The 15,132-nt window shown below is 31.9% G+C and overlaps 1 protein-coding gene across 1 annotated transcript in view; it reads left to right on the top strand.

The window, feature by feature from the left end:
• The first annotated feature begins 18 nt into the window (after window positions 1–18).
• Window positions 19–15,132, top strand: part of LOC111000479 — a 32,048-nt gene continuing 16,934 nt past the window's right edge. Inside the window, exons 1-5 of the mRNA XM_045629011.1 lie at window positions 19–123; window positions 744–964; window positions 2,215–2,486; window positions 2,876–3,031; window positions 3,971–4,294. Of these exons, the coding sequence (XP_045484967.1) occupies window positions 63–123; window positions 744–964; window positions 2,215–2,486; window positions 2,876–3,031; window positions 3,971–4,294 (1,034 nt within the window). The 5' untranslated portion in view covers window positions 19–62. The remainder of the gene's footprint in view (window positions 124–743; window positions 965–2,214; window positions 2,487–2,875; window positions 3,032–3,970; window positions 4,295–15,132) is intronic.

The following is a 15,132-nucleotide window of genomic DNA, read 5'->3' on the forward strand; positions in this document are numbered from 1 at the left end:
CACATCAGTCACTAAAATAATTATCTTTAATTTATAACAGATAAGACGATTTTCTATAGATAATGGAAATCCTTTCAATTTATCATATTAGTTTATGGTTTGATACCGGCTGGGTCACCATGGGTAAGTTTTATTCATTCTATATATTTGCATTTAAAATATAGTAAAAACATAAAATAATACTGAGCTTTAAAAACATAATTTAAATTAGTGTAGTATTAGTAATTATTAAACTTCAATTGAAGTTAAAATAGAGAGAGAGAATTGTTGAGTGATAATGTTTGTTAAATCAGAAAAAACAGGCTTATGATGATTTTAATGAAATTTAATATACGCCAGTGAGCATAACATTGTGGACTAATGAACATATTTAAAGTCTCAGTTGTAAATTGGTATATCGTTTGTGGCGAGTTCTATATGATTATGACATAAATATGATAATGTAAACAAGGACGAATGATTACCAAATCCCTAATTTAATATAAATGCTTAACACTAAATACTCTAAACAAGAATCTATACATTTTTTACGTTAATTGGATAGGTGACCTACTTTGTAATCGTGGCTTCAGTACTAATCATTAAACAATATATTGTAATCACAGAAGTAATATCAGAAATAGTTGTTTTGGTATAATTCAATATAGCATGTATTAAACTATGCCAGAAAGATATCGCAAGGGAAGTGGCATTTATGTTTGCATTATGTTATATTAAAGAGTATAACATAATTGTCTTTATAGATCTGAAACTGCTGGTGACCATAATAGCCCTGTCAGTAGGGCTGGCACATACCGAGCCTCAAGATGAACTTTATAGCTTTGAATGGATAGGATACAACACAAATTTGGATGACCCTAAATATAGACTCCTGGATAATGTCCAGCCCTTACAAATATCTGTTGATTTAGATGTATACCTAGAAGAATCTAGGTTCAATGGTATGGTGCAGCTACAAGTTGAGGTTAGTTATCATTTCGCCGGTTTTTTAGTTCGCTATATTTAGTTATTAATTTTAATAAATCATAATTAACGCAGATTATATTACGTCTATAGAAGAATCAGACTTATTTATTCAATATAGTTCTATTAATAAATAATTTATAGTAATAATACGTCGTCTAGAAAGCATATATTTGTACAGTTTTCAGTAATGTAACAATTATGTAATTGAAACTTTCAATATTACAAAATACAAACACACAATGTACTCTATAATAATCACAAACATATATTAACTATGCAAGTATTTCAAAATTATATATAATTTAATGTTTGTATCAGAGAAAGTGTTATTAAAAAATAATAATGCTACCAATAAATATATCGTAGATAAAAATATCATTAGTAATGACTGCTATAAAATTCACGGTAAAGAAATAAAAAATGATTGTAATCTAAAGATAATATATTAAATATGATAAACTTTATCTTATTCTACTTATTTTAGTTCATAATGAGTTCATATTTCGTACTAATAATACAGATTATAATCATCCTTACTATTTCTTTCAAAAAGCAAATTTAGTATAAGTTAAGATCCCATTGAGAGTGATTTACTATGATTCAAATTCATTTTTGAGACGTAGTAAATTACAAAAAGAATGTTTAACAATAATTTAGCAAGCAAGCACTCTTTCGCGCTCACAATATATGCATTGAGAGCGAGGGCTCAATAGTGGACTTTTTTTACAAGACCACCAATTAAACACTACCATTAAAGAGCGTACTAATTCTTAAAAGGCTGGCAATGCACTCGCGAGCCCTCTGGCATTGAGATTGTCCATGGGCGGCGGTGTCACGATACTATAGATATAGACAGAACTAAATAAATATTGTATCTAATAGAATTGGTCTTGCTAACTCTGACAAACGGCTGATTTTATGCCAGTATTCGCTTCAAAAAAGTTGCTGTATTATATTAACGCATTAAGTGCTGTTTTCTCGAATCCGAGTGTAGAAAGGTCATAGTGCCGCCTACTTGGATCTAAGCGAGCGTACCGTTCATTTTAAAAAAAATTGCCATCACTAGCTCACGAATCCGAGTATCGGCACCCAATGTGCTGTGTGCCGACCAATCGGATCCGACATACATATGTACTTTTTACAGTACTCTTTACATCATCAAAATTCGCCATATTAAGTTTTGGTTTCCGGCTATTACTTTGTATCCATTGTTTAAGCATTCAATGTGTCAAAAAATATTTTTTTTAGGTCCGTCAAAACTTGACGCAAATTGTGCTGCACCAGAACGTTGTATCAATTGACGAAGTATCCGTTTTAGATGCGACTGAGCGACCTGTAGCCCTTCAAACACCAAATCCATTTACAATTGATAGTTATTATGAAATTGTTACCATCAACTTTGCATCTGAGATCGCGCCAGGCACTTATATCATTACCATTAATTACAAAGGGCGTATTAACGAGAATCCTCATGATAGAGGCCTTTACAAAGGATATTACTATTACAATAACGAGAAACGGTAAGAATTTAAACATCATGTACCGACACTTTTTTACATCAAAAACACGGCACTATTTTTAGAATACGTCTTATGAGGCCGTATGTCTACAACAATCATAATTTTATGCTAATACTACTGAAAGTGGAAGAAATTTTAACGAAAACCATATTAAATCAGTAGGGTTTGTTATTTTAGTTTTATAATAAAACTTCACTTTTTTAATTCTCTGCACAGAGCCACTGAGTTTGGTTTCAACCAAACGAAAACATTCCTGCTTAATTCATATTTTGTTTTATATAAGACAAGAGCAGACCTTTATAGTTTACAAGAAGTATATAATCAGCTTTTGTTTGGACTCTAAACAGGCGAAATAGATCTAGAAAATTAATTGTATTAATTTATTTCAGTTATTACGCAACAACGCAGTTTCAGCCTTACCATGCTAGAAAAGCATTCCCTTGCTTTGACGAACCTCAGTTCAAATGTCCATTCACCATTACAATTACGAGAGGTGCCAATCTACGACCTTCGTTCTCAAACATGGCTATTGCCAGTACTAATGTGTAAGTATAAAGCTTTTAAAATAAAGCCGGCTTTATTATTTGGCGAATTTCTTCTAAAAGGAGAAGGAACAGATCAAGAAATATGTATGCTAAAATCTGGTTGTATGTAATATATATACGTAATACGTAATACGTATAGTTTCAGCATAACTCTGTCAAAGATTTAACGTAGTGTTGAGAAGTTAGCGTAATTAATAATTATCTCTAATTGAAATAAAATGTTCTCAATATTATCTGTACTAATTACTATAATATAAACATGTAAAGAGGTTAACCGATTAGTTAGGTACGGATTACGGTTGACCCTGCGAAGCTGGTCGCTAGTGTATTCTTATTTATATAATAATACTAGCGGATCCGACAGACGTTGTCCTGTCTATACGTCTTTAATTTGAAAATTTCAAACTTTTTTTAATAAGCTAAAACATTCTGGACCATTTTGATGAAAATTATTATTCAAATGTTATGACAATATCTAACGATCCAGCACATGGTCTACAATAACACAATGATAACAAAACTTTTTTTTAATTTGATCGCAGCGCTAACTGTCGGGACAGACTAAAATTAAAAATCGAATATTATTTAAAATTTGACAGTGCGATGGTAGCGCCGTCTGTCGGATCCAATGTAAAACATTCCAAAATCAACAACTACTAATTAATTAAAAAAAACATTGTCCGGACCAGCGGACAAAATTGTGAATCTAAACCATTCTCGAATCTCCACGAACACACACTAAAAATTTCATCAAAATTGGTCCAGTCGTTTAGGAGGAGTTCAGTCACATACACACGCACACAAGAAATATATATATTAAGATAATTTGTATTAAGGTAAGTAAATGTAAGTACTTCCCTACCAATAATATTACCTATAAGCCCCCGAACAAAGGTTCGGTAATTTTATCTTTAAACTTAATAAAACCTTTTTTAACAGTTTACCATCCGGTAGAGTACAAGAGAGATTCCATCCTACACCTGTTGTATCATCCTACCTGGTAGCCTTCCACGTGAGTGATTTTGTTAGTACAAATTCCTCGGGTACAGTGCAGAAGCCCTTCCAAATCATCTCTCGCGAAGGACCCACTAATCAACATAGTTATGCAGCTGACATTGGTTTCAAAATAACAGAAATTATGGATTCGTACTTTAATATCAGCTACTATGAAATGGGCCAAGGCCGGGCAATGAAAAACGACCATATTGCATTACCCGATTTTCCTTCTGGAGCTATGGAAAACTGGGGAATGGTTAACTACAGGTATGGTTACATGGTAAATGATTATTATATTTGAGTTGGTTTTGTATGATTAGATAATACGGTTACTAAACTACAAACGTCACAGAATTGACAATATTTCTATTAAAAGATTAATAAGCTATTGATCTTGTTATTTTTCGTTATTTATTGTATACATAATCTTAAATAGTTCGTGTTTCCAACACAAACTGGACACAGTTATTCTGTCCACCATATATATAATTTAGACGAAATATATAGATGTCGAACATATTTAAATAATTCTTAATAATATAATTTATATAATTACTAATAAATTAATTAATAATAATTAAAAACTAATATTATGTTGATTAAGGACAGTGATATATAACACTATAAAGTTTTTACCATTAAAATTGCACTAACATAGTAATAAACCAATTGAAACATTGACGATCCATAGATAGCCGATGCAAGAAACAATATGTACATACTTAAACGCACTAAAATCAGATACTACAAATTTGAATTAATAAGTTGCTTTTGTATAGGAGAGAATATTGTTTTTAAAGCAATAAAACTAAACCAGAATAAGACTGTAACGATATCAAAGTTTGCATAAACGGATCGATGTATATTGCCAAAGCACAGTTATTTGCTGGATTAGTGACAAAAATTTTTTTTAAACAACTTGTCAAATACACCTTGGACATTTGGATTTTAAACCAAAACTTTAATGTTTGAAACAAGAGTTACGCGTTATATTATACAAGACAAAAGTTAGGAGCAAATGGAACATGTATCAGGGTGTATTAATTTCCGATATAATAATAATAATATAATCTTATTCTTTTATTTTCTTTCAGGGAAGCCTACCTCCTATACGATGAACAGAATACAAATCTTCCAAACAGAATATTTATTGCAACAATTATGGCCCACGAATTAGCTCACAAATGGTTTGGAAATCTTGTCACTTGCTTCTGGTGGAGTAATTTGTGGCTTAATGAGTCTTTTGCTAGTTTCTTCGAATACTTCAGTGCACACGAGGTACTTATAAGAATACTATACTGATATTGTACAGGTGTAATTATGTATATATAAGAATTTCGTAATTCCATTTGTAATCCGGTCAGTCACCCTAAAACCCTTACAATAAAGATAGTGAATGCCTTTTTGGGTTTTCATTGGTGTACCTCAAACGTTAAAATATTATTATTTAGTTTGTGCCTATAGTTTAATATTTTAAGGATGTTCAGTAAACAATCTATACATCGGCCAAAACATACCAATGGGATCCCTTGTTTATGCAAAAATGACGCCCCTATCGCAAAACTAGCAATCACAAATTATCTGCTTCGACCACTATAGCTCTTAATCCGTAATTTTTTTTCATGCAGGCAGAGCCTTGGTTGGAACTAGATGATATATTCATTCTAGATAGTGTACAGAGTGCTCTATCAGGTGACGCAAGCGCATCTATTCAGCCAATGAACTGGTCGTCCGTAGCTGACAATCCCTCAATCTCTGCTCATTTTGGTACCAGCAGTTATGCGAAGGGAGCGTCTGTATTAAGGATGTTAGAACACTTCGTAACTCCTGTTGTGTTCAGGAATGCTTTAAGATACTACTTGAAAGATAAGTAAGTTTATAGTTTTAAAATTTTACATTTAGATTTTCTTAACCCTCGCTGCAAAAGGGAATAAGTCTGGCGTGTCTCTGCCATGATAGCTCTTAAACATATGTATCAATTAATTTAATGATTTTATGTTAAAAATATTAAGATATGAGCTCATTAATAATTCAAGATTATGAATTCTATTTGATAGTTTTTTTTGACAACTTTTTTTAAACACCATTCATATTATGTATATACACCATTAAGCCACCGTCATTTAAAACATATTACGATTTATAACGATATTAGTATTGTAGTAATCTTTATATTGAAAAACACAATTTGAGAGATAGCAAAGTATATAATGTATTTTAGCGCATATGGCATTGGATATCCTACGGATATGTATGCAGCCTTTAGACGTGCTGTGTCTGAGGATCCTACCTTTGCAACCGCTTATCCAGGAATCGATATAGGAACAGTTTTTGATGGCTGGGTTCAAAACGCTGGCGCACCAGTGGTTGAAGTCAACGTGAACATGACATCTGGATTAGTGTCTCTTAGTCAGGTATATTATTTTTTAATATTTACAGGGAGTTAGTGCAAACATCTTATAGATTTTATTTATTTATATACTTAATATGACTGAAATATCCACATTTCTAGCGTCGGTTCCAAATTTCCGGAACTCCACCAAATGACATTTGGCAAATACCAATTTCTTGGACCCATGGTGACAGCCCCAATTTTCAAAATACCAGACCTTCATACGTTTTGACTCAGAGAACCGGAAGTCTTCAAAAGCCGGCAGGAACAAGCTGGGTCGTTCTTAATATCGCTCAGTCTGGTAAGATTAAATGATAAGGCTTTAGATCAGGCGTTTTTAACACGTTAATAAGTGTGTGTTCCAGAAGAGCACTGATCTCATGATTTTTTCAGTTTGCCAGTTTGTGATGCAGTATTTTCAAAAAACTACACAGGTTTAAGCAAATTTGAATGAGTACTCTCTTACAATATATGATCGTTTTTTTATTTAAAATAAATAAATGAACCAAGTATGTACGAGTTCCACATAGAAGTAAAAACTTGAACGTTTAATTATCTTTCAGGTTTCTACAGAGTTAATTATGATAATCAGAACTGGAGGCTAATAGCATCTCAATTACGAAGTAATAAAGATGTAATTCATAAGTTAAGCAGATCACAGGTAAGGTTGAGTTTAGATTGAACATATTATGTCGCAGTAAAGTAGTTAAATCACAGAGTAAATTGAATCTATAGACAGTTAATGAAATATAGATATTCAATCAAGTCCCTACAGTACCATCAGACAAGTTTGAACGTTTGAAGTTTGAACGAAACGTTTAACGAGTTTCCTAAGCGTTCCTCACAGTTCTTCACGATCACACCGAATTAATCATGTCGGAGTCGAGAACAAGTTTACAATTCACCACGTTTGCCAAAAGAAATACTCTAAAATTAAGCAGCCGTTGCTGTGACCGGCATCTTGTTTTTACATTATTAATCAACACACTGGCTGTCGGTCAGACAGATAGTTAAACGTTAGTCACGCTGTTTTATTTAAATCAAAATGCTAGTGACTTTATTGAATATCCATCTTTAATTAACTGTCTAGAGATTCAATTAACTATCTGATTTAACTACTTTACTGCGACACATAAATTATATATATATATGGTATATAACAGTACTTTAAAGTTATTATGATTGTTGTGAAGCAATGTTATCTAAGAATACTGATGATATATGAATATCTTTTTTTTTCTCAAATAACTAAGTTTTTATATTATTTTAGATTGTTAACGACGTTCTATTCTTTATTCGTGCTGGTCAAATATCGATTCCTGTGGCGTTCGATGTTCTTTCTTTCCTGGCGAAAGAAACAGATTACTATGTATGGAACGGCGCATTGACTCAGCTGCAATGGATTCACAGAAGACTAGAGCATTTGCCTGCAGCTTATGATGAATTTACTGTACGTAATATATTATTACACTGGTATAAAATTTAATAAGTGGAATAATTTTCTATAGTAAGTGTCACTATGTGAGGGTATTATTTACCACTTAATAATTTTTTTAAAGGCCGGCAATGCACTCGCGCCCTCTGGCATTGAGAGTGTCCATAGGCGGCGGTATCAATTAACATTAGGTGAGCCTCCTGCCCGATTGCCCCTTGTTCTATAAATAAAATCATTACATTGAATTGTAACCGACTACGTGTAAACTACTAGATATATGTTATAATCATTCATTGACTTTTGATTTTTTTGATTTCTTCATTTATAGTAATGAAGAAAGTACATAAAATACACTTACTAGATAAAAAGAAAATTTAACAGTTATACAGATACGAATAATATTTTACGTACTTAATTGCGAAACGATGAGAGGTTTCTGGTTTCAATCAAAACTTATGATGTATGCAGGCCTACCTCTTGGAACTCGTCGATGAGGCTGTAAAACAGATTGGATACACTGATGGAGCGAATGATTCATCGTCCACCATCCAGCAGAGAATGCAGATCCTTAACTTTGCTTGCAATTTAGGTCACCAGGGCTGCATTGATGACAGTCTAGCTAAATGGAATAGCTTTAGAAGACAAAACACGCCGTAAGTCAGCTTTGATTGGTGCAATTACTGAAACAACGATTATATTGTTTATTTCTTCGATTGCTGTTCTATACGTATATATTAAGATAGGTAATTTATTAGTGAAAGATGTTATGTTAGCAGTCGTAAAATATGTTAGTAATATTAGTAATATGTTGAATTTATATATATTTTATTTAAACATTCTTGCTATGTACTGTAGTAATAATGTCTAGATGCAGTAAAAAATTTGTTTAAGACGTAAAAAGGAATTTCTGGTTATTTCAGTGTGCAAATATCATCTCGTCGTTTCGTTTACTGCATTGGTCTACGTAATGGAAATGCTAGCGATTACGAATTCTTGTTCCAAAAATACAATACATCCGAAAACACGGCTGATATGGTCGTGATGCTTCGATCACTCGCCTGCACCAAGGACCAGGCATCTATTGAACAGTAAGTAATCTTCTATCTTTTTTAATCATAATATTGTAAAATTATTATATTTCTTTTAAAAATCAAATAATAGAGAACTTAGTCCGAGAAACAAAGTTCATATTTAAATGTATTTATTATATCTACTATTATGTTTCATGTATTTCAATTGATTCCAGCTACCTCTACCAGACAATGTACAGTGACAAAATCCGTGTACATGACAAAAATAATGCTTTTTCATTCGCCTTACAAGGAAACAGCGAAAATCTGCAAACTGTACTCAACTTCGTATTCAAGAATTATGCTGAAATTCGGGAAACGTAAGATTTGTAAACTTTCTTTACTAGATTGCTAAAGGACAATTTTCCTGGTTAAATTATAACTAACCTTAATTATTATGAACCTAAATTCAATAGACACTAGTATTCATTATTCTACACGATTACATTGTTTTCATATGTTTTAGCAAACATTAATTATAATCAATTACTAACTCTGAAAAAATTCATCGCAATATTGAAATTTTCTTTTTATAGTTATGGTGGTGCTAGCCGATTATCAAACTGCTTATCTGCACTTTCTGGATTCTTGACTGACTTCGAAGACATAGTCAAGGTAATGTTTTTTTCAAAAACAATCAAACTATCGTATTTTTTGGTATGAGAAATTGCCATTCCAATGTCTTTATTCATTTTAAGTAGGTACATCTTTCTTTTCATAGTGTAAGATTTGGGAACCCTTTTAAGTAAATATGTTATATATTATATAACAATATAGTTATGGTTGATCAGCCACACAAATTGTTTAAAGGATATTCGGCAATATAAAAGATTTAAAAATTTAAAGTTGCGGTGGTCCACTTCGCTATGAATATTTTTTTTCTGTACACACAGAATTACAAAGTCACCGCCAACGAATGTAGTAAGACTAGATGTTTACATTGTTTAATACGTTTTTTTTTCAGACCAATATTATATTTGATTTCTCTTTAATAAAACATTAAACTTATTTCAGTTCCAGTCATGGTTGTACGAGAACCAAATCGCTATTGGTGAATCGTTCTCCACTGGCGTGAGTGTTGTCAATACAGCTGTAAACAACCTCCGATGGGGGAACAACGTAGCAGCTGAAATATTTTCAGAGCTTCGTAGTAGAAGTTCTGCAACTACTGTAACGACATCGTTAATGGTCGTTATGTTGGCTTTAGCGGCTAAATTTATATTTTAGTGAAATATAATTTATTTTTAATTAATAATGTTGTTTCATTCTTATTCAGTCTCTCTTCATTTCTATAGCTTGTATTAGTGGCGCCGCACAACTTCCTCCCCTCTCCTCCTCTCACTCCTGGGTATGCCTCTGCGCGTGGGTGATGGAAAGTCCCGTTGGTTACAAAATGGCGGAAAACTTTTTTCCGCGTTAGTTTCCTTAGCTTCGTTTATTCCTTCTACATGGAATCCATAACATCCGCCTCCCACACCACATTCTCAGAGCACCCATTTTTCTCCTTTCACATGCCCGTATTGTCCAGGATTTACTGCTATAAAAGAAAATCCAAATACCAGAGCTGCAAGCAATTTCTTTGTCTTTTAGGAAATGTACCGGTCCTTTCAGTCAACAGTTTTGTCATTGTGTGTGTGGTCTTTGCTATGGTTCTGTATTTTTCATTTGTATCGGGACTATTGCCGATTCCGTCCATTCTTTTACCCATGATCCAAATGTAATGTGTTTCGCGACCGATCACTGGGCATAATTTATATTATAAGTGAAGATAACCTTCTTGAATAGTTTGAGAAACAAGTATTTATTATATTTGAGTTCGCAGCGCGCCACATTTCTCCTCTGCCATTCCTGTTTCTCAGTCCATATCCCCCCCCCCTTTGATACATTCAGAAGTTTTTGCTTTATTAAAATTTTACTAGTTAACCTATAAACCTAATAAAGTTAATAATAAGCAGTGTGAGTGTTTTGGGGACCAAAAAACACAGGAATGCCATGCTTGTTGCTTGTGAGAATATTAATCGTTATAATGTCAAAAAAGATAACAATTAAACACGTTTTGAATAGTTTAAGGTATTTTATTTTTATATAAAAGTGTGAAACCAACATGCGGCCTTTTTTCATTTGCACAGCTGAACATTATTTTTTTTTTTTTAAATAAGCTTGGTCAGGAAACTCTGATAATAGTCCCGACCATCATACATTTAACAGATACACCAAATTACATGGACAGTGAATTGAAAAAAAAAAATAAAGACCACCTTGAAAATACTCAATATTTTAAGTTTGTTTATCTTTTTTTAATTGCCGTGAAACTATGCATGAATTGCAAATTGCCTTTCCACCATCAAGACTTGCTTGTTTTGTATCTATATGCGCTTGCGCTCCATGATGGCATAAGCGATAAGAACTGGTTTGAAATATTCCAAACTATACCCCAAAATAAGAGAGGCACTATGCCGCTAAAAATAGCTCCAGATGCTACCCTGTTGACCATGACGGTCAGACAAGAGTAAGCAAAGACAGAGAATTATAATCGCGTTATCAAATAATCGCATTATTTATAAATATCACTGTGATCAACCGCTTCGTAATCAAGGAAAACTCTTTTTAAATATTTCTGAAACATCCCCAATATCGATGTAAGTACACATTAGTCACTATAATAATTATCTTTAATTTATAAGAGATAAGATGATTTTCTATAGATAAATGAAATCATTTCAATTTTCTGTCTTAGTTTATGGTTTGATACCGGCTGGGTCACCATGGGTAAGTTTTATTCATTCGATATATTTGCAATTAAAATCATGTTAAAGTAAAATAATACAACTGAGCTTACAAACAATAATTGAATAAAAAAATAACATAAATTGAAAAATAATTTAAATTACACATGTTAATGTTTGAAGACTTCGATTGAATTGAATTAAATTGAAAAGATTTGTCTTACTTTAAAAAATAGACTTGATTAGAGATCGTGCTGTTTGCTAATTCAGCAAAAAATATTCTCATAAGTTTTGCTTCCAAAACTAAAAATTAGTTTTATTATTCGCCTGTGTGCATGACGTTATTTCAATATACTTTGCCAAAATTAGAAGAAATGCTCCATTTCTTCTAATTGCCTACTACGTTCTGTGGTGGTTATTACGTATATATAATATACAGTTATGTAAAATGCTTTAAATACAAATTAAAAAAGATGTTTATTAATTCTCAGTATTCACGAACGTAAATTATATGAATAAAATATGGTTTTCTAACGAACAGAATTAAGTCCCAATTGTAAATTGTTATATGATTTGTGTGATCTAGGTGATCAAAAATAATACTCCAAATAAGAATATACATACATCTGTATCATAATTTAAGTGATTACGTGACCTTCTTAATAATCGTGGATTCAGACTAATAATTAAATAATATACTATAATCATTAATTAACAGAAAGCGAGTTATTATTAATGCGTGTCCGATATGTTTTTAGTATAATTTAACACAGGCTACTTAAAAGACATTGCGAGGATAGTGGCATTTCTTGTAACCTCACAAAGATTAAAACAAATTCAACATGTTTCCTTTATGACATATTTAGGAGTATAACATAATTGTCTTTATAGATCTGAAAGTGCTGGTGACCATAATAGCCCTGTCAGTAGGGCTGGCACATACCGAGCCTCAAGATGAACTTTATAGCTTTGAATGGATAGGTTACAATACAAACTTGGGTGACCCTAAATATAGACTCCTGGATAATGTCCAGCCCTTACAAATATCTGTTGATTTAGATGTATACCTAGAAGAATCCAGGTTCAATGGTATCGTGCAGCTACATGTTGAGGTTAGTGTCATTTTTTTCCGATTTGCTTTAAGTCCCATAAAATAATTTAGTTAATCAGTATATCATATTTTTTTTTGTACTATAGGTATTAAGTTATTATTGTTGATAAATCACTTTTACGTTGATCATTATATTACCTATATTTTATAAGAATCAGGATTGTTTAATTCACTACAATTTTATTAATAAATAAATTAAAGTAATAAGAACTATCCATTACATTATGATTTGTCTTGTTTATATTTTTGGTTTGTTTTTTACACACGGTATTCTATAAAAACAAAATGTTTTAAAAATTTTCAAATATTTATTTATATGTTTTATATTAACTAAACAAGGAATTTTACAAGAATGTATAATTTCATATTTTTGTATAAATGAATGACACGTGAGTGATTAAAAAAAATAATGCCGCCAATAAATATATCGTTGATAAAAATATATATAATAATAATGACTGTTATAAAGTATATGGTAAAGATATAAAAAGGATTGTAATCTAAAGATAATATTTTTAATATGATAATGTTAACTTATCCTTACATCTATGTAATTGTAATTATGTAAACATGTACTTTGGTATAAAGTGAGGGCTCAGAAGACAACTTACCTTATACAAGAATTATTTAAAAAAATATTTCAACACAATAAACCAGTCGTTGTTACAATAGTGCTTGTGTCTCGTTTATAAAATTGTATCGTGTGACCTTAAATTTTCTTTATTTATTTCTCTACATTTTTCTATCTTAACAGTAACTACTAATACGATAGAATTTCAAAATAACTCCCACACCATCTATTCTACATAAAAAAACATAAAAAAACATAAAAAAATTAAACTTATATTTCTAAATCTCATAACTAACAAGCAACTCTTGTGAACTCAGCCAGTGTACAAACAAATATGTATGGATATACCTACATACTTTGGACAAATGGTTGATTTTAAGCCAGTATTCGCTTCACTTCAGTACGCAGTATTATATATTGGGTTTTTTTTAGGTCCGTGAAAACTTAACGCAAATTGTACTGCACCAGAACGTTGTATCGATTGACGAAGTGTCCGTTTTAGATGCGACTGCGCGACCTGTAGCCCTCCAAACACCAAATCCGTTTACAATTGATAGTTATTATGAAATTGTTACGATTAACTTTGCATCTGAGATCGTGCCAGGCACGTATATCATCACCATCAATTACAAAGGGCGTATTAACGAGAATCCTCATGATAGAGGCCTTTACAAAGGATATTACTACAACAATAACGAGAAACGGTAAGAATTTTAACATTATATACCAATACATTTTTACAACTTTAAAAACATGGCAAGCAGACATGATATGATATTTTTACCAAAAACACTAAAATCTCTGCAAAGAGCTACTGGGTTTGATTTCACCCCAACAAAAACATTCCTGCTAAATCCATATTTTGTTTTATATACGACAAGAGCAGGCCTTTATATTTTACATATAAAGGAGTATATAATCAGCATTTATTTGAACTCTAAACAGGAAATAGTTCCAGAAACTTAGTTGTTTTACATTATTTCAGTTACTACGCAACAACGCAGTTTCAGCCTTACCACGCTAGAAAAGCGTTCCCCTGCTTTGACGAACCTCAGTTCAAATGTCCATTCACCATTACAATTACAAGAGGTGCCAATCTACGACCATCGTTCTCAAACATGGCTATTGCCAGTACTAATGTGTAAGTATGAAAACACTGAAAGAGAAACGGTCCACTAATTCGTGGAATTCTTCTAAAGGCGAATAAAATGTTTATTACGGAGAAATATGTATCCACAAAATTTAAATATGTATAATTTTATTACATTATATTGATTGTATATTTTGCAATCAAAATATATTTAAAAGCGAATTGTTCACATAAATTACATTCGAAACGTTGAGTTAAGGAACTAGTGTAACTAATAATTAATGATAACTAACGCTTAATAACTGAAATATTTTAAAATCTTATCTATATTATCTATACTAATATTATATATAAACAGGTAAAGAAGTTAATCGATTAGGTATATAAGGTTTTAAGGTACGGATCACGGCTGACCATCCAAGCGAATCCCTAGTGTATTATAACATATTTTGGACTAGCACTGACGGTAATTCTTTCTTAACCTTAATAAACCTTTTTAACAGTTTACCATCCGGTAGAGTACAAGAGAGATTCCATCCTACACCTGTTGTATCATCCTACCTGGTAGCCTTCCACGTGAGTGATTTTGTTAGTACAAATTTCTCGGGTACAGTGCAGAAGCCCTTCCAAATCATCTCTCGCGAAGGTCCCACTAATCAACATAGCTATGCAGCTGATGTTGGTTTCAAAATCACAGAAATTATGGAATC

The sequence above is a fragment of the Pieris rapae genome, chromosome 7 (genome assembly GCF_905147795.1).
Source record: "Pieris rapae chromosome 7, ilPieRapa1.1, whole genome shotgun sequence".
In the NCBI taxonomy this organism is placed as follows: Eukaryota; Metazoa; Arthropoda; class Insecta; order Lepidoptera; family Pieridae; genus Pieris; species Pieris rapae.